Source organism: Apostichopus japonicus, chromosome 2 (genome assembly GCF_037975245.1).
Source record: "Apostichopus japonicus isolate 1M-3 chromosome 2, ASM3797524v1, whole genome shotgun sequence".
NCBI classification, from domain to species: domain Eukaryota; kingdom Metazoa; phylum Echinodermata; class Holothuroidea; order Aspidochirotida; family Stichopodidae; genus Apostichopus; species Apostichopus japonicus.
This window is the reverse complement of record NC_092562.1, coordinates 12530986-12556035: the sequence shown is the minus strand read 5'-3', so window position 1 is coordinate 12556035 and position 25050 is coordinate 12530986. Positions and strand designations below refer to the sequence as shown.

At 37.6% G+C, this 25050-nt stretch overlaps 1 protein-coding gene across 2 annotated transcripts; it reads right to left on the bottom strand.

The window, feature by feature from the left end:
• Positions 1-17: 17 nt before the first annotated feature.
• LOC139978419 (scavenger receptor cysteine-rich domain-containing protein DMBT1-like) lies at positions 18-21514 on the bottom strand. Of its 2 annotated transcripts, none has more exons than XM_071988644.1 (16): positions 21338-21514; positions 16586-16673; positions 14733-15047; positions 11933-12151; positions 11301-11471; positions 10158-10502; positions 9369-9719; positions 7562-7759; positions 6043-6225; positions 5300-5617; positions 4226-4396; positions 3439-3768; positions 2541-2738; positions 1840-2040; positions 1104-1271; positions 18-397 (listed from the first exon to the last, which is right to left on the bottom strand). In XM_071988644.1, exons 2-16 carry the CDS (start codon positions 16644-16646, stop codon positions 33-35), a joined length of 3594 nt encoding a protein of 1197 aa, XP_071844745.1. In that variant the 5' UTR covers positions 16647-16673; positions 21338-21514; the 3' UTR covers positions 18-32. The 2 variants fall into 2 exon arrangements, with proteins under 2 accessions (XP_071844745.1, XP_071844737.1); XM_071988636.1 differs by having other exon boundaries at positions 16586-16671; positions 21335-21513.
• Positions 21515-25050: the final 3536 nt, after the last annotated feature.

The window sequence follows — 25050 nt, the reverse complement described above, 5'->3', positions numbered from 1 at the left end:
TCATTTCATTTGACTATTGATGCCAACTTTGATTACATATTACACTCACCAACCGTTCTTGTTGTGCTCTGGGTGTCAAATGGTGTACACTCTACACCTGCGTCCTCGGCTGGGAGACAATTGTTTACACGGGGTTTACTTTTGGGACAGTCGTGTAAGGATTCCTCTGTCCCGCTGCATTGGACGTCATCGAACCAAATCGTTCCCCTTCCTTCACCAAAGTAAGCGGCAACTCTCGTCCTGTTCGCCCCCGTAAAACCAAGCTGTCTGCAGACAACATTAGCGTCGTTTATGTCCCATAAATCATCACAAATCGTTCCCCATATACCAAACACGAATACCTCAACTCTTCCAACATTCGGCGTGATTCCTCCAACAAGGCGAATTCCTTCGATCACTGCAATGAGAAATACCTGATATGGACGGACGTCATTTTTTTCTGATATTTTATGCTCAAGACACATATTGTTCATATAGGTAAAGGGTCTACTTGGAACATTTTCTTTGCGGCATACTAAATTGAATGAAATACCTCATTACCTAATTGGAGAGATTTTTTTATGAGGGAGCATACTTTATGAAATACACGTTACATTGTTAACGTTCACTTATTAACAATATTATGAACGTTATTTTATGGGCAACAAACAGAAAAAGAAAGTTACCTTGCGCTCAAAGGGTTCCTTAAGCAGGACGATAACCACACCGAGTTCTCTCTTAGATCATCGTTTTATTTGATTGCAAAACTGATGTAATATTGATTATTCTAATTGGCGTGGCTAAGTGCGATCCAGGTCGATGAATGTTAAAACTCATACCTGATGCCGGTATGGTTTCGCCACTGATACCTTACTTGATCATGGTAAATAATTAAACCTGACGTTCTTAGACTGGAAGGAACCAATGTTGTCATATAAGTTAATAAATTCGAGGTAATGGTGAAGTTGGTCAGATTGTCAATATGGTCAAACAAGTTGCATGGAGATTTTCCATTTCAAATGCTTTTCCACCACGTGTCAACATAATCCGTTTCACTTCTTCTTTCCCCACTTCATGTCTCCAAAACGTAGTTTATTTGACCCCCTATGATTTTCAATACCTACCATGCCGATAATCAGCACAAGCTTCACAGGAACAGTGTTCGGGCTTTTTACTGCACCAGTTATCACTTGAACAGCAAGGATATTCGTCAACCTTACACTTGGCAACTTCTCCATTTGGTGCGATCCAACCACCTTCGCAACGATAATCATCTCTGTAACTATATGGAACTGGAATATGGAAAACACAAGTGCAACAACTATTTATGATATACTGTTGACGCAGTGTATTATTTAGATCCGCTTTCGTCCTATATACGTTCCCATTTAAAGCCAACAACAAGGGACCAGATTCTCGTGACCAATATATTTAACTGTTCTAACCAGCTTTTCTTTCCAGTTATAATGTTCTTGTTGCTTTATCCTTAGCATTTGATACTTTAATTATAAGATATATGTTTTCCTAGTTGTCGTTATCATCGTAAATAGAATTTCTTAAGCAGTTGGTACACATATATGCTTTCCTCTAAATGAATGACTTACAAATGCAGAAGAACAAAGTAGAGAAGGGAACTTAGTTGCCATAGTGACATCATTCCTTCTGCTCTTATCATATGCACTCTCAAATCGTCAAAACCTTTCCAAAACATAATTATGGTAGATTTGTACATTGAAACACATGCTGTGCTAAACCTGCACTATCACGAATTACCCCCTTTCTTGCAACCGGATGCTTGAATCAAGTTCCAAAATAGTAAGGAAGCCTTGGTGATGTTGTGCTTAGCTAAAAACCACTTACCTTTTCGATAATCAACGCAATAATGACAGTCACAATCCAGGTCTTTATAACCACACCAGTTATAATAAGAGCAACAAGGTATGGCACTATCAGGATCACACTCTGCAACTTCTCCATTTGGTGCGAGCCAATCATCTCCACAGCGATGATCCTCTCGATAACTTGATAAAATTGGTTGCATAGTAGTGCTTGTCTGTGGTTCTAATATTGGGACAAACATCAATTCCACTAGTAAATCACAAAATGAACAGATTGAATTACAATTTAAAACAGTTTTCTTGAACCGAAGCCCATATTAAAGCACGTACACAAGTCAAATTTACCAGACCTAAATAAAATTCGTGCCGCTCACTTACATAATCTTTGTTGTGGTCTTATCATGGTACGCCCATTAAAATCTCGTTTCTTCATAACTGATATACTTCACGCAATATTATATTGAAAAATAAGGCGTAAAGCAAATACACATCATGATATTAGTACATAACACTTTAATCAACTTTTGAAAACGTACTTTGTGAGAATCTGTTACACGAGACATTGTAACAAATATTAAAATGTACACGCATTAATGAAATCGTTTCGACATGCAACGTTTATAGTCGAAAGTTCACATAAGTCAACATTCAAGTCAGCAAGTGCTAAACGTTTTAATAATTTATTTATAAAAGGGACAATTATTCTCTAATTTTCAAGTTTACCTGTTATCCTGTAATCGATACAGCCTTCACAGTCACAGTGGTCTGGAGTGATCCCACACCAGTTATAAGGAGAACAACACGGATAAATACCGTCAGGATTACATTGAGCTACCTCTCCGTTTGGTGCGAGCCAATCACCTCCACACTGGTAGTCCTCTCTATATGCTGCCAATACCGTCGGCACTCTGGTACTAGAGCCTATAAATTAGATATCGTACGTCAAAACCTATATTCGCTGTAAGAAACTTCTTTTCTCTTTCTATCATGCTAAATTGTTACGAACAACTTCACCTAAACAATACGCACTGTAGCATATAAAAGCCTCGTTGATGTAATGATTCAATTATAATAATTAACTTATTCATTCTAGTCTCCGAGTGTGTATGCAACTCCTCAAAAGATGATACTTGCGTCATTTAAACCTCAATCATCATCACAAACCTCCTCCACCCCCCCCCCCCCGCCCTTCCCAACAAGTCGAGTACTCTGAATAACTGTAATAGTAAACAATTTTGAGCATTGTTAGATATATATTGGCGATATGCCCAAAACTAAAACAATTAGGCTTATATACACATTATATACAAATTAGAATGAATCTGCAGTGCCTGACAGCATGCAATAATAACTGGTGTAAATATATTATACGTAGGAATATAATTGCGGATAAATTTAGGTTAAATCACACTAAAGGATAAAACAACAAGTACCCTCAGTAGATTAGATTCTCCGTTTCTAGAGCAAGGGGGACATTTTCAACCCTGTACAAGGTTAAATACCATGAATCAATTATTCTGACACCTGTTTTATCAATGCCATCACTCCCTTCTAAAAGAAACCTTTTCCTCACTTTATTTCTTTTATAATAGGCCTACTGGCTTTACAATGCCTAACTTACTAGTAGGTACAAAAACTTCACACTCCACGCCGGCGTCACTGCTGTGACGACAGTCATTGTGTCCATAGTTGTTCTTTTGACATTCATCTAAAGACGGCTCCAGTAAGCCGCAAACTACATTATCAAACCAAATCTTTCCAGTGCCTTGACCAAAGTAGGCGTCTTTTCTCGCGATGATTGCACTGGGATAACCAAGCTCTCTACAGACAATCTGAGCCTCGTTGTAGGACCAGTGAGTGTCACACACCGTTCCCCATTCACCATTTACTTGTACCTCTACTCGGCCGACATTCGGAGTGCTTCCACCAGCAAGACGAATACCTTGGTATTCTGTCAGAGAAAATGTGATGCGGTTAGATGATGTTATCATCGGTATAAGATATGTCAACATCAAAATTTGGACAGTTTTACCGTTTGTATTAATGTTATACATACAAATATTACATGATTTTTAAATAGAGGTTTAAGCATTTTCCTTTGGAGGTCTCGAGGAGCGTAAAACGTGGATGATTTTCATACTTTAACTAAATTTTTAGTCAGGGTTCCAATAAGTTTCGCCGAGTATTAAGTTTTCTAGTGAGCTCTGCAAGTAAAACTGTCGGAGCTACATAAGTAGTATTCCTGTACTAAAGTCAAATACCGCATAGTCCTCATTATATACCCAATGTAACCGCCGTCTGCACACACAACTCAAGTCAGCATCATCGGAAAAGTGGCTCAATCTTCTAAGATTTCCATGAGTAAGATATGGGAAGTAAAGAATTCAGCAATTACTATGAAACCTTACCATTTCGATAGTCAATACATTGGTCGCAGTCACAGTCTTCAGCTTGAAAACTGCATACAGTGAGAGGTGAACAACAGGGGTAATAACCATTGGGATCACACTGAGCAACTCTTCCGTTCGGTGCGAGCCATTCACCGCCACATAGGAGATCATCTCTAAATTTTGGTAGAGCTAGTGATAAAATCAGAGCGACGACAGTTTCTACTTAAGGTAATAACAGTTCTTAAATCAGTTAAGTTAGGATATCAATTCAAAACGTTTATCTGCATTCATGGAGCATACGACGAGTCATATATAACACTAACAATAAGAAAAGAAAATCACATTTCTAATTATAAATGATAATGAAAAAAATCATTATCACGATATATGCTCATAATGACGGTTTCAATATACAACGAGAAGCATGTTACTACAATTAGCGACATATAACAGGTGTACCCCAAACCTCAAATAGTTTACTTTGATTACAAAAGGCACTTTTTGTTCCCCGACTTTCCAATTTAATGACTCTAGTTATTATAACCGTTTCTGGATGTGTTTTTTTTTTGGCCCGGGGGGGGGGGGGGGGATATCAAGGTAAAATCAATTTCTTTGATTTATTTTTGATATGTGATATTTGATTTCCACATTAACGACATATTTGGCCAAATGTTAGTATGAAAAATGCATGAATGGTTTTTCTTCTTTTTTTCTTTTTCTTTTTTTTTTTTGCTTTTGTTTTGGTTATAATGGGCTTTGCTTTTAACTCACTAAGTCAGTTAATGCAAACAACGTTTAAGGGATTAAAGGGTTAATGGGCGTTTGTCAAATGATGATCCAGGTATTGGACTTTCACTGATTCAGGCAGGGCTGGTGGACATCGTAGGGTCCCATATGTTGACAGTCTTGTCCGCCGACGCTAATCTAAACACCATTTATTTCCTGTCGTAGCGTGTGATCGTTATCGCTTTTATTCATGCTGTGTGCCGCTTTCGTCATATTTAGTACTCATTTCAAACGAAAGTATGTCTCTTTTAAATTAGTTAATAATCATCAGGATTTCAAAAAACTGATGAGTGCGTGGTCACTTACAAACCATACATTTCACCCCAGCGTCCTGAGAGTGTAGACAGTTACTAGTCCCAACACGGCTCTTTGGGCAATCGTTGATGGACTCTTCTGTTCCAACACATTCCACGTCATCCAACCAAATCAGGCCATATCCTTCACCGAAAAAAGCGGCGTATGTTGGTTCGATCGCTCCAGTGTAACCAAGCATTCTGCATACGACCTCGGCATCTTCAAAATCCCAATCATCATCACACACTGTACCCCATAATCTACGTGCCATGACTTCAACGCGACCGACATTGTTCGTGTCTCCACCGACTAGTCGAATATCCTGGATAACTGAGAAAGTACACTGGTACAATTATATCACTGGTATCTATGGAAACGTTTAGGGGCCGTCGAAATGTTAAAATAGTTTATACAAGTGTTCAATTACCCTTGTATCCAACACAATGCAACAATTGGTCGGATTGACCATACCTTAATTGTAAATTAGAAATTAAAGTCTATATTTATCACTGATCAGGCGACGTCATTGAGTTAGCCTTCAAGAAGAATCCATTGCATTTAACAGATTTGAAAATATTGTCAACTTAAACAGCTGTAGAAACAATAACAACTGCATTTAATTTTTTTTTTTTTGGAACTATGCCCAGTCAAAACTCTGCTAAAATTGCATCTACTAGGAAACAATTTTGTAAATCCTTTATTTTAGACCGATAATAATAAATAATAAACGTGAAATAATCCACTATCAAACAAACCTTGACGATAATCCATACAATCTTCACAATAACAATATTCAGCACTGATACCACAACTATTGAAAGGAGAACAACAGGGGCTCCCACTTTCAGGGTCACACTCGGCCACTTCCCCGTTTGGTGCATTCCAACTACCACCGCAATGAAGGTCTTCTCGAAACTTCGAGGTCCCGACAGGAGTATCTTTATAGTAAAGAGAAACAAAGTGGATATTACTTATTTAGAGTTAAAAGGGTTTCCTAGTGGCTTTAGTTGATTGCTTAGCAAAACTTTCTTTTTGTTTGCATCTTTAGGCAAAGATCATGCCCTCATAACACTTTGTATCGCGAAGATGTGAACTTTTCAAATGTTGTGGTATATTCTAAGTGAATTTGGCAACAGCAGAATGGGTGTTATCAATAAGGGCAATATAAATGAAAATATCTTTCTTGAGAATTTGTTAATCACATGGTTTCCACAAAAATAGACTAAGAAGAATAAAACGACGGATAAGTTTAACAACTAGCAAACTTTCCAAATCTTTCAGGTTTCGAGAATCAATAAACACGAAAATCATAATAGCCAAAGTTAAGTTTTTCAAGAGCATTTTTCCAAGATGAAATCACAGTCCCCCTACTATTATCCACTTTTTATGAAGTAGTTGAACTTCAAGGTTTAAACAGCCAAAACAGGTCACATAAAATCAACCATATCTTGAGTTATGGGCACGATTCTGAGATTGGGTTTTCAACATACAGTGTGCAATATTGTTCCCTTTAATTAAAAGTTTAACATTTCTTGACACCAGTAAATAACCGTAAACAAATATCATCACATTGAATGCTTTCTCTGCGATGGTGGATTTCATTACTGCCTTATCTTGTGTCATTAGTCCGTCACTGAATTTAACCATTCAGCCCAGTATTATATCCCATAGCAACAATATGTGTTTCACTACTCAATGACTTTATACCTTTCAAGTGAAACTTAATTGTATTAGGTATAATTATCCCCCCCCCCAGGTCCCCACCTATTAATACAGAGGTAAAATTTGCCCCTCACCACCCATTGAGACAGCAATGATGAAATAGGCTATAAATGTTCCCCAGTAACATGCCTTTGCGTAGGTACATGCTCTCCTCAATCAATCACCATGATGACATGTTTAACCTCCATTTAGATCAAAAGCCTCTGGTGTTGCATTCCATTGCCATACAATGACTCAACTGACCTTTAATAACCCGATAACATATCATGTACAACATCATACTTGGCCATTGTAAAGCAGAGAAAAATTAGTTACTGATCAACCGTACTGCAATTTCGAATATCCCTCTAAACTTCTGTTCAAAGTACTGTCCTTGACAACATGTCCTTCTTTGTTTATACCAGTCTGTCACCTAATAACATGACTTAAAAATACATCAAAAGTTTCGTTTTATTTATAACTGCATATTTTTGTTTCCAATAAGGTGTTCTAGGGCAACAACTCCTCACCTCACCATATGTCCTATAATCAAAACATTATTTTCATTCTTACCAGTTACCCTGTAATCAACACAGTCTTCGCAGTCACAATGGGCTGAAGTGATGCCACACCAGTTATAAGGGGAACAACACGGATAAATGCCATCAGGGTTACACTGAGCTACCTCTCCGTTTGGTGCGAGCCAATCACCTCCACACTGGTAGTCCTCTCTATATGCTGCCAAAATCGGCGTCACCGTGGTTCCTGTGCCTATAAATTACATAACGTATATCGAAACCTATAATTGCTATTATTTCTTTTCTCCCTACGTAAATATGCTGTTTTCCAATGACTCTCTTTAAAACTACACACTGAAGCCCAGGAAGGCCTCATTTATTTCATGAAGCAATTCCAGTAATTAATGTTGATCATTTTTAGTGTCCGGAATTACATGCAATTCCTCAAAATGTGCACATTGTGTAGTTTGGTATTATCTGTTTGCTTCGTTATTTCCAGACCGGTGCAAAAAGCCAAATAAAAAATTATTCACCGCCAAATCGGCAGCCTTCTCGGTAGGGGAGAGCCGGAACAAAGTTGTAGGGAAGTACAATATGTAAAGATTTAAGCAGCGAGACCATGCATGATCTTAAAGCAGATTGTTACTTTAAAATTAGGAAACGTCATAACTTAATTCAAATAATTTATTTAATTCAAGTAAATGTTTAGTGTAGCCATATACTGTAAAAAAGATCTAATTTATTCATCACGGTTACTCCCAGTGACGCTATGTCAAAGTAATTAGCATATTGACTTGCTCAAAATAGAATCGTCTACCACAAATGCAACAAAAGTTAATATTCTAATACTTCAGTGTTGGGATGTACTACCGCACCATATTTTGATAGATACACATTGATTTTAAGTTGATCAACCTCATAATATTCAACGCTGATCGATACTACCATCCCATAACAACGTAGTTCATAAGAAATTTAGTTTTCTTACATGTTATAAATAAAATATTAAACTTTGAAACATCCAATCCATGTTTACATTTTAAAACCAAAATCATGAGTTTAATGCAATAATCGAACAACTCACATTAACAAAACATGTTTGCGTGACATAAATCTAAGAAAACGTTGACCTTAACCTTTGACGATACGTTCATGCTAATCAGCCGTTACAAGCATAGCCATTTATGTACTTCCAGACAAGGTCTCAAAGTGACCTCTACATGGGATGAAAACCGGCACCAGCCTAGAGGAAGGTAACCGTGAGACCCCTGTGTCCATTCCTTTATGTATCATTTCTATCCCAACTGTAACCTACCTTCTCATGAACACATGCCCTGGGATTGAGAGGGCACAAAGGTAGTCCTCTCGAAATGGTATGATGTTATAAATAAAATACCGCACATCAAAATAAATCATTCCTATTATTTTATTTCTTCTTCGTAAATATGTTATAATGTTACTAATGGCATTACTTCAATAAAAATACATACTAAAGCAAAAGATGGCCCCATTGATTTCATGAATCAATTACATTAATTAATTTAATCATTTTTAGTATCCGGGTGTGTATGCAAAGGCTAGACATGTGCACACTGTAGTTCAATATATTCCGTTCCTCATTGTTTGCATGGTTATTTCCTTTTCTTTAGAATGACCCATGCGGAACGCCAAATAGTCATGTGTTTGGGACATTGTGATGATACAGAAAGTTCTCTTTTTGAAAACGAAAAATAAATTTCGAAGTTACTATACTATTTACATTATGTCATTGATCAGTGAACGCATTTGTAAGCAGAGTGGGTCTTTCTTTGTTCTGCTGACATTTTGCTTGACATGTGATAAAAATGTATTTTATTACGTACCAGACGTTGGACTTGACGTGCTTTGAGGTTCTACTGGTGCGCACTCCACCCCCGCGTCCTCGTAATGGGCGCAGTTTTGTTCACCGAAATTATTTTGTGGGCAGTAGTATATGGAATCCTCTGATCCGGTACATTGAACATTATCCAACCAGATTCTACCTGATCCTTCACCAAAGTACCCGCGAATCCTCTCAACTGTTGCTCCGGGATAACCAAGTTCCCTACAGATGACATTTGCGTCATTTATATTCCAATCATCATCACAAACCGTCCCCCATTCACCATTTATCAGAACCTCGACTCGACCAACATTCGGAGTGCTTCCACCAACAAGCCGAATACTCTCAATAACTGCAAAAATAAAATATTAAAAGTTTGAGTTATTACAGAGATATATTGACGATTTATTCATTCCACGATATGTAGGTTTATATTCACATTATGTAAATTTAGATTCAATCTGTAGTGTGTGACAATGTACTCACAAACCATTACTGGTTTAAAGTTATTTTACGGAGGCAGCTCCATGCGGTTTAACTGCGTCCTACTATGCACGAATTGGTTTCGCACCACAAGATAATACGTCATATTTCCATGGCATTCCTTCTTAGTAGGTCAGGTCCCCTGCGTATAGAACAGGCATTCTAGTGCTAGGCTGAATCCCTAACCTCAGACCTTTCTGAGACCTACTTTATCAATCCCATCACCCCTTCCAAGAAACACACTCCTCTCTCCATTACAAAACAAAACAAATATTTTGCAATTCTAGCTATACAATGCCTGACTTACTAGGTGGTGTGTATATGGTAGGTACAAAAACTTCACACTCCACGCCGGCGTCATTGCTGTGATCACAGTAATGGTGTCCATAGTTGTTCTTTTGACAGTCATCTAAAGACGGCTCCAGTAAGCCACAATGTACATTATCCAACCAAATCTTTCCAGTGCCTTGACCAAAGTAGGCGGCTCTTCTCGCAGCGATAGCTCTGGGATACCCAAGCTCTCTACAGGCGATATGAGCTTCGTTGTAGTACCAGTAGGTGTCACAAACCGTTCCCCATTCACCATTCACTTTTACCTCTACTCGGCCGACATTCGGAGTGCTTCCACCAGCAAGACGAATACCTTGGTATTCTGTCAGAGAAAAAGTGATGCGGTTAGATGACGTCATCGTGAGAGTATGATATATGTCAACATCAAAATTTTAACAGTATAATGGCTTATATTAATGTTACATACAAATCTTACATTAATGTAAAAGTAAAGTGAAACAGTTTTTTGTTTTGTTGTTAATATTTCGAAAAACGCCAAACGTGGATGATTTACATACTCTTAACTAAATTAAACTAACTTTCTATGTCAGGGTTCCAGTAAGTTGCGATTAGTATTTGCTCTTCCTGGTGATCTCCAAGTAAAACTGTCGGAGCTACGTGAGTAGTATTACAGTACTGCAGTCGAATACCACATCATCCTCGATACACCCAATGAAAATGCCGTCTAGCTGCACACATAACTCATGTCAGCATGACAAGTGGCTATATTTGATAGATTTTACGAAAATGCCACACTGTATCAAAAATGTCCAAAACAATATAAGCATGTCCAAATTTATATTAATATGTCGAGACTAATACAAGTGTGTCCAAAAATAAAATGAGTAGTCCAAAGTAATATGAGAGTGCCGAATAATAATACAAGAGGGTCGAATGAAACTGCGAACTCCAAATTTGTTGTGAACATTTTGGCGTATTAAGTTACGCCACATGTTTCAGAATATCCACAATGATATAAGCATGTCCAAAATAATATAAACACATGCATATATTTGACATGTTTATATTGTTTTGGACATTTTGGTACATACGGCATTCCGTACGATTTCCCTGAGTAATATATGGGAAGTAAAAAATTCAGCAAAATATGAAGCCTTACCATTTCGATGGTCAATACATTGGTCGCAGTCACAGTCTTCAGCTGTGTAACCGCATACATTGAGAGGTGAGCAACAGGGGTAATACCCTTTAGAATTACACTGAGCAACCCTTCCGTTTGGTGCCAAAAACTCACCGCCACATCGTAAATCATCTCTAAATTTCGGCAGATCTAGTGATAAAACCAGAACGACCGACAGTTTCAACTTCAGGTAACAACAGTTACTAAGTCAGTTAATTTAGAATATAAATTCAGAAAGTTTATCTATATTAAAAAAAAACATGCGACGATGCGAATATAACACTGACTATGTAACAAGAATTTATCGCATGATCAGTAACGTATGCTTCCAATAAAGTGCTCATGGAATAATGATCTCAGGTAGATGCAATTCTATGCATTATGTCGGTCTTTTGTACGAATATGATGTTAAACTAAGGTAAGTGCTTGGCTTTCCGCAGTTTTTTTTTGGGGGGGGGGGCTGGAGATTCTAACACATTTCCTCTCCCCTTCCCCCTTCCCCCTTGCCCCTTCCCCCTCCCCCAACTTTCCTAACAAAGCCTCATCACCGCCATTGAACACTGAACACATTTGACTTTGAGAAACTACAAGTTCCAAACATCTGTACAAACCTGAGCGATAATCAATACAATTATCACATCTGCAATGAGAAAAAGTACAGTAGTTTCTAGCGGAGCAACAAGGGAAAGAATCGTACGGATCACACTCTGCAACCTCTCCGTTTGGTGCCAGCCAATCCGCACCACACCTATAGTCATTCCTAAACTTGGACCCACTTGGCGCAGGTGGAGGGTTAGAAGTTGATGTTGTGGTCGTCGTCGCCGTCGTCGCTGCTCAGAAAGGAGATATCATTGTTAGGAGAAATTCTCACCTAATATGTATTGTAAATATGAAGTGAGTTATCATTTAAAGCGGCGCATTATTTGCATAAATTCCAATCATTCTGGGAAAACACGCAATTATGATATTTACTCATGATTGGTTTCTTCTCAGCCCACTGGTTGATGGCTATTTCAATGCACATGACATGCATGTTGCTATATACCTTTACCGAGATATCACAGCATGTCGTTACTGTACCGCACATGTTACCGTACTTTCTATGTTAATATCATTAATGAATATCATTGGATGTTGCTATACGTTTAGCGAGATATTACAGGATGTTGTTACTTGTATGACAAAGGCACTTTTGTATTGTTACCGTTCTTTCTATGTTAATATCATTAATGAATATCATTGGATGTTGCTATACGTTTAGCGAGATATTACAGGATGTTGTTACTTGTATGACAAAGGCACTTTTGTATTGTTACCGTTCTTTCTATGTTAATATCATTAATGCATATCATTGGATGTTGCTATACGTTTAGCGAGATATTACAGGATGTTGTTACATGTATTAAAAGGCACTATTGTGTTGTTGCCGTTCTTTATATGTTAATGTCATTAATGAATATCATCGGATGTTGCTACACGTTTAGCGAGATATTACAGGATGTTGTTACTTGTATGACAAAGGCACTTTTGTGTTGTTGCCGTACTTTCTATGTTAATGTCATTAATGAATATCATCGGATGTTGCTATACGTTTAGCGAGATATTACAGGATGTTGTTACTTGTATGACAAAGGCACGTTTATGTTGTTACCGTACTTCTATGTTAAATGTCATTAATGCATATCATCGGATGTGTTCTCTTTTTCATCGAGGAAAATACATTTTTCTTCCCGGCATTTATATTTGGAAGGTAAAATTTGATTTGCAGCAAGAACGTTACATATTTGGCAAAATGTTTATAGGATAAATGCCTGACATGTCGATCTTTGTCACTTGATTATGATGAGCTTTGCTTTTAATTAAAAAAGTTACTCAATGAAAAAGGGGTTAAAGGGATATAGGCCGTACAAGGTTCCAGACACTGTGCTGGACGATTTCATAGTTTTAATGTGAAGAGTTTTTTTCTAGAATAATAAATGACATGGTTCAATGTGTTATTTTAAACACCGTAAGAATCCCTATGCCCACGGTTTTTGTCACCAAACTATACCGGAAATATACCGGAAATATCAGTTCATTCCTGCCGTATGGTGTGATGGTGTGTGGCGCGGTCTTCATTGTAACCCCCGATTTCAAACAAAGATTAGTTATCTTTAAATCAGTTAATTAATCATCATAATTTAAAACGACCGGCCAGTGCGTGGTCACTTACAAGCCATACACCTAACCCCAGCGTCCTTTGAGTGTCTATACGAAGGTAATCATAAGGCACCCGTGTTCATCCCTTAATGTAGAACTGTCGAAATGTTGCCTATATCGGCTGCACTGCGGTACTGGAGCGTTTAAAATGACATAATGTATATCGAAATGTATCATTGCTGTTACTTAGAAATGTCTTTTCTTTTCCTCATTCGTATTTCTGCCATAATGACGTAATTTATGATGCGAAATTGAAGTAAAAATTGTCAGTGCAACTCACGTTTTAATTTAACGTGTTAAAACCCTGATACAAAACAAAACACAGGAACGCGTTGTTTTATAGGGTATTGATATTACGTGACTTATTGTCAAACTGAATTCAGCTTCTGCGACTTTGGCTTACATTGCGTTTTGATTTATCTTTTATCTGCTGCTGTGTACCGTTGGTGTTTATTGCTTTATGTAAACTGAAGGTGAGTGAGTTATAAAAGAAGTGCACCATATCTGACATCAGCTTTTATGGGTTGTTGGTTCAAAGCAGACTGTTTTTCGACCGTACATATACTGAACATTCATCGTGAACCTTAAAGGGATACTTCAGAAAAAGAGGTAAGCGTTTAAATATTTACAAGGAAACTAGGGAGAACAAAACTCCTACAACTGATAGTGAGGTTTTTTTTCGCAAAGATATTAATTTCGATGATGTGTGTGTGCGCGCGCGTGTGCCCTCTTGTACGGTGCGTCCAAGGTATCCAAGGTATCTGGCAACGTCGGCTGACATCATGACGGCAATAGAGCAGCCTGCGGACGTGTTTCATCTTTCCTTTCAAATTGTATTAGTAATTGCTCATCATTGTTGAAATATTGTATTTTGATGAAACGTTTACCTTTGGGAAAGGAAAGGTTTTTTAAAGAAGAACATTTACCATGAAGACGTCCCGGACCACCTGCAGCAATTAACTTAAATTTCCAGTTTATCTATGCAAAAACACAAAGTCACCTTCGAGCAATCACATGTGAAACAGGGTATGCACTCTAACACGGTTTTGAACTTAATAGCAGTTTGTATGTCTTCTTTATAACGGACAGATTACATCTCTTATCCGGAAGTATATCTTTCAGAAGTACTTTGCAATTTACATAGCTGTTTCTCTGCATGAAGTTAAACGCCTACATAATAACTGCGTACTAGATATTACATATCACACATACCGAGACATTCAACACCAGCATCTTCACTATGGGAACAATCGTTGTCGCCGATAACATTCTTGTCGCAGTCATTTAGGGACATTTCTGTTCCGTCACAGCGAACATTATCGAGAAGGATCGAACCAGTTCCCACTCCATAATATGCTAAGCCTCGAGCTGCTAGGGACCCCGAGTAACCAAGGTACCTACAGACCACCTCAGCATCGTCATCGTCCCATAAGTCATCGCAAACTGTCCCCCATTCACCATTGACTAAAACTTCAACTCGTCCACTCATGGCGTTTTTTCCTTCCACCAGTCGGACATCATCTATCACTAAAACAAAACGAATAACATACTGGTGATAACACAAACTGTATTTGTTTTGTGTAGCCTACCTGTGCCAGTTTGCAAAGACAAAAAAATGTATTCTACACGTTAAACACATATATCAATGGTTCGGAGAAAAAATCACAATTAACAATTTAAAGGGTAGTACCTTGAACTTCAGTTGTCACTCGAATCATTTTCTTTGAACGAATCGCAATGTACAAAACTATGATTTTCAGATTTTTAAAGAAAATGCGGGACTGTATCTAACCTACCGCTGCCGTAACGCCCTAAAAACACCATCCGTGACCTACGGCAACAACTACCAGCTAGGGCATTATCATCAGGTTGCCGCGGATGCCCTCATAATTACCTGATAATTAAACTTCATTATCAATAAAACAAATTCGGGACTCAAACGTTGTTCGAAATTCTAGTGATATAACAACTGTTTAAGCAACTGCGGGACACGTAAAGGCAACAGATACATATATATATCACAGTAACTACTATAAATCTTCAAGTTTTGTACCACAGTAAAACTACAATACTACTTAGTACAGTAAGAACTCAGAACTACAGTAAGAATCCGGGATATGTGTAATCCCAAAATATACAGCTTTATGCATTTTTTGTTGTTACACACAGCATATCCTCAGTTCTTACTAATCCTAATAGCACATGCTACAGATTAATCAAATTTATCAGCACAATCCAGTTAGTACTGTGGCACAAAACACTAAAATTTACAGTAGTTACTGTAATCTCTGTGTGAATCGGTTGGTAAAAGTCAGTCGTTTACGGTATTGCAAACGATATTGCCAATCTCTCCTATTTTATGTCATTTCTGTCCGTTTCCCCCCCCCCCCCCTCTCTCTCTCAAAGAAATATCTTTATTTCCTTCCAATTTAGTGGAAATCGTTGAAGTTTTGAATTCTGAAAAATAGCTGTAGTACCTTGCCAAAATCCAGAGTATTTTTTGATAAAAAAATGTTTGCCGTACCCCTGTCGATCCTAAATTCGAGCTGTTTTGAAAATAGTATCATTGCAGTATTTTGGGTCCGAAAATATGCAAGCAAATCTCTCCTCCTGCAACTTTCAGGGACTCAGTTGTTTCGCAGAGGCTTTTTAAACGGTTTCTGATTTTTTGTTGTTGCCATGATTTGATTTCAAATAATACGGAGTATACAGGCATGGACAAATTTTAAGATTCACACCACCGTTACACACAAGCGTTTTAGTGTATCAAAATGAATTTCCAAAAGGCATGTTTAAGGAGGAAATGAAAACAATAATGTGTGATATTCGGAAAGTTTCGTTACGTTTAAAATTTAGACCCGTTCTGTCTTTTTTCCATGAACAGTGTAGTGAAATGACACTGTTTTGGTTTAATTTATATCAAATAACAGCCCCATGGTCTATGAATTCCCGCTCAAGAAAAAGGTCGCATCTTTCTGTTTACAGAGACAAATAGCAATTTCACATGGTAAAGTTGCGATGTAGTATATTATATTCTGATGGAGTATCTTATATTATATATATACCTGATCCTCTGCAAATTCCAAAAGTCGAGATGAGCAGCAAAATAATGGTTTTCATCTTCATTTTAATTTGTAGCTGTCACACCCTCCTGAAGTGAAACATTACAAGACGATAGCAAAAGTAAAACCTGTTTATTGACAACAAAGCAACTTTAAAAGGTGATAGATACTGGAATTGAGTTTTGATTTAATAATAATACATAATTTTCGCGCCAAATAAACTATGAAATAATTCTCGTAGGCCTATGTCGACACGTAGGCCTAATCTCTTTTCCCGACGTTTTGATAGATGTGCATTGTTGCCGAGAAATTCTTCAAGTGAAAATGTATACAAATATACACATGTCAATATGAATCGAAGTAATATGCCCTTTGAACCCAAAAATATACGCGTCAAACGTGTTTATGTTTGTGATATTGTACAGGCAGACGTAACAATGTTGGATGTGCTGGCTATTGCATGATTTTAATTGTTTAAAGTGATAAAAAAAAGACGGTAAGTGGAGCAAAGCAAGGAACTAAAATACTGTATTGCACATCTATGTGCATGTGCTCATCTACAGTTTAAAGTTACCTCATATTTTGGAGAAAAACAAACTGAAGCTACTTCCAAACTAAATGTATTACTCATTACAAGATTCTTTTGTATTAATTGCTTTTAAAGGTTTGTTAACACAAATGTTGACTTGCATATTAATTTTTAGAATTTAAAACTCCATTTAAGTGACGCTGAATTCTACTTAAGTAAAATGGCATTTCACTTCAGTGAAGTGAAATTTCACTCAAGTACAATGCAATTATACTTAAGTTTAAGTCTATTTCACTTGGGCTAGATAAAATAGGCCATATAGGTTACTTAAGTCATTTCCATTGAAGTATGAATTCAATTTTAATTCAGTGAAAAAGAAATCTATAGTTAAGTAAATAATTCAATTCTACTTACGTGGAATTTTATTTCACCTTAAGCAAAATAGGTCATATACTACAGTAAAATGCTATGTAGTTAAAGTCGAATTCAGTTAAGCTTAAGTGTCATTTATTCTAGTCGTATTAAATTCAGCTGAAGTGAAATAGAATTCGACGCAAGTCAAATGTTTCCTCTTAAGTGAAATTGAATTCAATTTAAGTAGAATAAAAAAAATGTTTTTTTTTACTTACGTGGAAAGCAATTTAACTAAAGTAGAATTGGTAGGTAAATGTTAAAACGACTTGCCATACGACCATTCTTGACTATAGAACAAACCCCGTTTCAATGCGAATGGTTCGTACATTACACTGAGTCTGTTTCAAGAACAATTAAAGTAATTTCTATTCAAAAGATCGATTTTGAAAAACTTAATGATGCGGTACAATTGTTTTCAAGCCTTTCCTGTAGTTCCGGTTACAGGCGCGTATTCAGGTGAGGGGGGGGGGGGTATGGTCGGGGGACGGGCAGAGAGCGCGCACCCCCTTTGCGCAGGCCAAAAAAAATGTAGACCAATGACGCTGTACATTGCGACAGTCAAATAATACTTTTTATTTGTTCACGTAAATGCCCTACCAATATGACTGGTAATTTAGGCCTATATATAACTGGTAGGTATGGTATGATATCCGCACAACTTCGACTGTATTAGATATGTTAAGACACCGTATACTGGGAGATCTTCGTTCGAACGATGAATTATAAAGTATGATAGGTTAATTGAGTGTACGTACACACTGTGCCTAATTAAGGTCGAATTACGCTCCGTTAACGTAAAACTGCATGATGCATTTCAGCCATGTTCCGAGCTGTGCCGTCCAGCAATTTCTGTATTTCATTTAATACAATTCAATCACATTTCTTACATAAACGACGCGATCGTACAAATCACAAGCATAACTTCGTCCGATTAAATATTGCTCAATCGAGAGAACCTATTTTGGTTGTTCAAGCGAAGAGATATGCGTACACATTAGCAACATTAAATTTGTAACCTTGGTTCGATCCGGATCGTCCTCGAACAAAGGTAGTGTTTATAATTAAAGGGCAAATATCATCTACTTAAGAGTCTTAGACCTATACTCCTTTGCCTGCGATCACTCTTGTGACAATACCACTTATACTATACTGAAGACACGTATAAGCAAGCAACGCAGGATACCTCTATCTACCTACGTCTTTGGCTTCTGCCTGTTATCTGATGATAAGGTTTTCTCGTGTAAATCAACACTATGGCACTCAAAAGTTAAAGGAGAGGTTTGTTTTACGTTCCGGTAATTTGAATTACTCTGTGGGAAGAGACCCTATAGCATAGGTCTCTAAGGAAACCAACAAGGAAATACACAACGGTAGTTCACACATACGTTCGATGTGCGTACAAGTACATACTAAGGAAATAGTCAAGGAAATTTGCCCTTCACAAGACCAGGTATATTACACTCACTTAGCCATTAACCACTACTATTGGTGGTCAAACGAAGTGACCGGGAAGTACTCTAACACATACCGGTAAAAAGGTCAATAACGACCACTCCGCGCAGTACAATCTACGAATGCGAGAGGGCACTAGAAACCCCGTAGATTCAAGTTTCAAGTTTATTTTCCACTTTCCATATAAATTAACAGTAACAGAGTCAATGAGTAATTTACTCACATTATGATGATATAACAAGAAACAAAGTTCAAAATATGCTATAATGGAAGTGGAGGAACCAGAAGTAAGTAGAGACTTTTCGAGTCTGGACCCTTTAATCAAGTAGCCATCAGAATTGTTTTGAAACAGGCTTCTTGATTAGTGACAATGTAGCATTACGAAGGATACAAGGAAAGAGATATTTGTGATGAGCGACCTGATCAAACGGCTTTGTTCCCTTCCGGGAAATATCAAGTTGACAGCAAGGTCATATTAGGCTGTCAGTGCCAGCCGTTTTCTTTGTTTCCTTTAAGAGAAATTAAACCGTTCTTCAACACGGTTGGTACGGTTAGAAGAATGTACACACATTGCTAGTTTGTAGAGCCGTTATACAGATGAACGACCAATCATTCTTTTAGTTACAGAAAGTTGCGATTCAAATCTTTAATGCAGCAAAAAAAAGTCGTGTCTAGTTTCGATTTGGGTTGAGGGGTTGGGGATTCCAAGTACACTTAGCTTTCTTGTATTTCAACACACTCAGTTTTTTTTAAACACATCATAAATGGATGATATCATTTTTATTCATAATCATTTCACTTTGTCTCCTAAACGTCATTTTAATTGGTATAATAATTAGGGGAGCGAACAGGTGATTTTATGAAGGAGGGTGTGGCCCTGTCGTTGACTCTGATTCTTTTGGATTGTCGGGGAGAGAGGGGAGAGAGGGAAGAGAGGGGAGAGTGGGGGTGTCTGAGAGCATATAAAGAAATACACTTTTAGAGGCCATAAACTGGACCAGGTATATACTCTGAGGCATATAAATAGGTCTATAATCAATTGCGCTTATAACTACGTTGGGAATTTTCTGTATATTTGCAAAGGGTAGCATTCATCCGCGCCTGAGGAACATTTGCAGGTCATACGCGGGAGAAATTAATTTTAACTATGGATAGCGGATGAAGTTCAACTTACAGAGAATACACAATTTAGTAAGAATTAGGGGAGTGGAGGTGGGGGGATGTCCACAAATACTATAGGTCAAGCCATTACAGAGAGTTGATCTCCACGACCGGAGTGACCCGAACAGCTAAGGTTTCGATTTACAAGTTCCTGCGGAAGTGATAATTATACAGTAATAAGCATACAGTGATATACTTTTGAGGTCTATTATTATGACTAATAAATCATTTAATACGTTATTATGGTTCGTAATTTTAAAAGTGTATAAACATCTTAACAACTGTTCGGTGATATTTTGAAACGTCTTAAACATACAAATGATTTAATTCATTCATATTATAATTTGGGGCTGTATTTGCATCTTACAATGGAAAAATGCTGTTCTTACAAGCATGTTTTACTTTGAAATTAATTCTCAAGACGTGTATACGTAAACCCGCCAATCATTGTGCAACTTACTGGACAGTACCAGATCATTCAACTCTAGTGTTCCGAAACATTCTTTTTAATTATTTTATATTCAAAGGTGGTCATAGCTGTTGTCTTGTTTTACTGTCATTCACCTTGTGAGCAACCTACCCCATGGCCCTACTTATACTTTAATTATTTGACTATTCTACTGAAATATTGCATATGTAGGCTGTAGGTTACTTGGAGTACTTAGAGGTACTCAGCTGTACTCGGATAAATGTACTCCGCATAACACTGCAATAGCATATGTATATATATATTATAAGCATATATAAGTCTATATGCTACGGTTAGTGTACACTACTACGACAACTCGAATTCAAGACGATAAAGTGCAAAAAAATGTCGCTGTACTGTATCTTCACATGTTGGACAAGCACATTGCACGTGACTGATATAGACGAAAATACTCGAACAAGGTTAACTGATTACCTGTCTACAATGCGTATGTATGACCCGACTGAGCAACGATTTTTGTTTTAATCACATCCGAAAGCGACAATAAGAACTCACGACAAACGGTATAGATTCAACGCAGTATTTAGAAACTCTCTCGCATATATATAGTAATATATTGTATAGCTTATAGTCATTCATGAATATGTATACAAAATCAGGGACAGTCACAGCAGTCTTAATAGTAAATCTACGCAAAGCAAAATAATAAATATTTTATGGCCCCTTCATTTGCCAACAGGAAGGGGGGGGAATTAAAAAGTTTTACCTTTTGAAATCAGTAACTTGAATCTTTTTTCACAGGAACGGTTTTGGTAGTGATGCACGTACCGGTGTAGACCGAAGCTGGAGTGACTCTTCGCTTAAAGAACCAACAATGTATACACGGCAGTTAACAGTATCTCCTTAATCGGGGTTGTAATCTGACACGTTTTTAGAACGATAACAAGGAAGGTCTTCTCGAGGCTACCTTACACACGACTCCATATGAAAACAGCATGGTATTAAATGAGATTATCACGCACGTATCGACTAGGCTTATCTATGTACTTTCTTTTGTATTTTCTTCTACTTTATTTTTCTTTCACATCAGACTTCAAAACAATTGTATGGCGTATAAAGGCGGCAACGAGTCTCTTTTCGCTATACAGTGGAATAATTCGTACAACTTATGGGAATATGAAAAATGTAACAAACAATTCGGGGTCACATTGTTGCCCCACAAACACAAATTTATAGAAGCACTACCTTTGAAACCAGATATATATATATATATATATATATATATATATATATTCCTCACCAATACACACTCGACGTTTCCCTACCATCCGTCCTATCCCTATTCCTCACCTTCCACCCACTTAGTGATTACTTTTCCAACGATATCCACGTAACCGCAATTCTTGGTTTTATATCGATATTTGTGTAATCGGTATTGTTCAAAGTAGAGGGCGATGTCTTACACCTTCCATTGTCCCATTAAAAACATTTGTTAAGCAAGATCTTTTGTTTTGACTCATATCCGTTTCAATATGTTGTTACGTTTCAGTACAAGAGCAGAACTTGATTCAATGAATTTCGGAATGCATTGCACTCGTACGTGCACAGACTGAATGCTCCGATGGACGTGTAGTTGTTTAAGTGTGTTGAAAAAACACATATATTATATATGTTTTTAAATACACCCGTATATGATCAATCCAGGCATTGACTTTCTAGTTAACCGCCTCGATACAGGTTCGTCGCAGTAGAGAACGTTATTCTATCTAACGCCCCCTCCCCTTCATTCATCCCCATAGTCTCCACATCCAAGATGGGAATGACTAATCCACCTTCCATTTTTTCCATCTGCATTACTAAGTAGCCATTATCGTTACACCCCTGTTACACCCCACTTCTATAACAAATCCCTGCTTTAAACCTCTCACCGTTCTTTATACCTTCATCTCACCTCTCCTCTATTGTGTCTATTTTTGTTCTATGCAATAATCATTTTGTCCCATTTGACTGTCTGTCAATATGTGTCTCTTTATGTGTTCCTAGTTTGTTTTCGTTTAAGTTAGTCTCTGAATAAGATCCTGCTATAGGATCAATACGGCTTGCGTTATAACTTTTACAAATTTATTAACCCACTTGATAGGATACAGCCAAGAGGGGAAATCATTTTAAACTGATGAGAAAGTAGCATATACTATGCATCCGGGTGAAATTGACATGCACTTAGGTAACTATACATAGCGTTAAAGTGATATATATTTATAATAGGTAAACTTACAGCAAATAGGTGTGATATCATAGTTGCAAACTGACAGCAATTTGTTTTTGCTTTATTTTCCTTTTCTTCTAATTGTCTGTATATTAACTTTATTGCTTTGACCTTGTATTGAATATGGTTACCAAAAGAAAGTACCTAAGGAGATGTGAAGTTAACAATATATGTCAATGATATAGTGTTTTCATATTGAGATATGTCCCGAATTTGAAGTAAGAAATTAACTGGATGCAAACTTTATAGAAAGAAACATACTAGAATTTTATTAGTGAGGTTTTAGGACATCATACCGGCTTACTTCTACATATGGTAAAAAAAAGCATCAGTTACAAATGCTGCCATCTCTAAAAAGAGGACGTAGGAACTGGATGCAACTTTCACCAGGTTGCTTACAGTATGTTGCCTCATTATTGCTACTTTGCCTTTCAGGTTGCCTCTTTCGTCAATCGCATATATATTTTCCCCTTTTTGAACTTTACTGGCTCTAACTCAATTTTATCTGGCGTCATAAGTTGACAGGTGCGTATCCAGGGGGGGCGTTGGGAGCGCGCGCCCCCCGGGTAAGGAAAAGAGGAGAGAAAAAAAGAGAAGAAAAAAGGGAAAAGGAGGGGGAAAAAAGAAAAGGAGGAGAGGAAGGAAGGGAAAAGAAAAAGAAAAAAAAGAGGGATAATAGAGAAAGGAGGGAGTAGAAGATAGCCAAGACCTCGGGAAGAGAAAGAGGAACAGTCATAGTTAAAGCGCTGATCCCTATTATATACACAGGTAGCCAGTGACAGATCAATGATTATGGAAGGGGTGTGCGCCTCACCCTACCCCTTACATCGACAACTCCATTTTTGACGTTTCCATTTTTCCTCTCTCACTAATGTATCTATATAAATACTATATATGGTCTATCATAACGCGTGTGTGTGTATGGACGCCTTAAACAATTGTAGAATTGTGCTATATGGAACCAACTGTGGCTAGTCTTGAACTCGACCGAGTCGTCGGGGAACATTTCGGGAAGGGGGCGACCGCCCCCCCCCCCGAGCAAATTTTCTTTATGACATCGCTAGTAATTTCAAAATAGACAATGCTTAGATGCAACTTACAAGGCCTGGGAAGTGTCATTTCCAGCGATCTGGGAGGCATTTTCGGCCAAAATTTTTCTTGTACGCTTCGCGCCAACTCATGGTGGCGCTTCGCTTAGATAGTTTGCCTACAGGCAATTACTCGCTACACGCCTCTTCGAATTTGTAAAGCAAAGAGCAGATATAACATCATATCAGTGAGCATTGAAATGCATTTTCCACGATGAACAGCCTCAAAAACTGTATATGTGTGTAGTCAAAGGCGTAGGAGCCCAATTGGATTTGGGGGCTGTAATGACTTGCCCGAAAAAAAAGCCAAAACGCGCGTTCAACATATCGATGCCAATATCATATAAGCGAACATCGGTCATTACAACGCATGGCATCGTGTACCGCACGGTCCGTCAAAGTTGCACAGTATACCGCCAAATGCTAATGTAAACAACCAAATATCTTATGTAGATGGAGAAAAAGCATACAGATCCATTTATGTCAAAACTCTCTTTTACAGTAGTAATGTCGGCCAAGCTTACAACTTTATTTTAATTACCACGGAGATCATTTTTAAGCTATTCATTGCTATTTATTTTTCTTTCAGTAGGTGTCCGAAAAAAATGGGAAAAAATTGGGTTGCGGGGGGGGGGGGCTGCAGCCCCCGCCTCCTACGGGACCTACGCCTATGTGTGTAGTGTTCGGTTTCGATATACCTGATATCGGAAATATCTGCTATTTTTCTGTTCCTTCAACCAATAGCCATTATAAGAGGTTGCAATATTTCTACACCAATAAATTAACTGTGTCAGAATTTTCCAAAATTTCCTCACCAACATTATTCATCATACTTTCCTCTACTCGTGCAATTTTCACCTGTCTGTTAGGGGTTCAAGGAGGTTTTTCTATATTGGTTATCCATAGATTGAATTTTCTGCAACATTATGGGTATGTTTTCAAGTGATTTTATTCACGAGAAATCTCAATTTTCAAATGCTCAACAAATAATGGGCTTAAAACCTTCAAAAGTGGGGCTTTCGGATATTGTGGGCCGTGATGTAGAATCACCTACAAAAGCAATGATCCATAGGACATGCAATGAGGTCCAACATGATGTGTGACTGGTGACAATCTTCAAAAAGGTTA

Coding starts and splice junctions, on each gene's coding strand:
- LOC139978419 (XM_071988644.1), bottom strand. CDS start 16,646: ATGAAGATGAAAACCATTATTTTGCTGCTCATCTCGACTTTTGGAATT. Junction 11,472..11,932: donor TTGTATTGATTATCGCTCAG/GTTTGTACAGAT, acceptor TTTTATCACTAG/ATCTGCCGAAATTTAGAGAT. Junction 2,739..3,438: donor TGAAGTTTTTGTACCTACTA/GTAAGTTAGGCA, acceptor TCTAATTTATAG/GCTCTAGTACCAGAGTGCCG.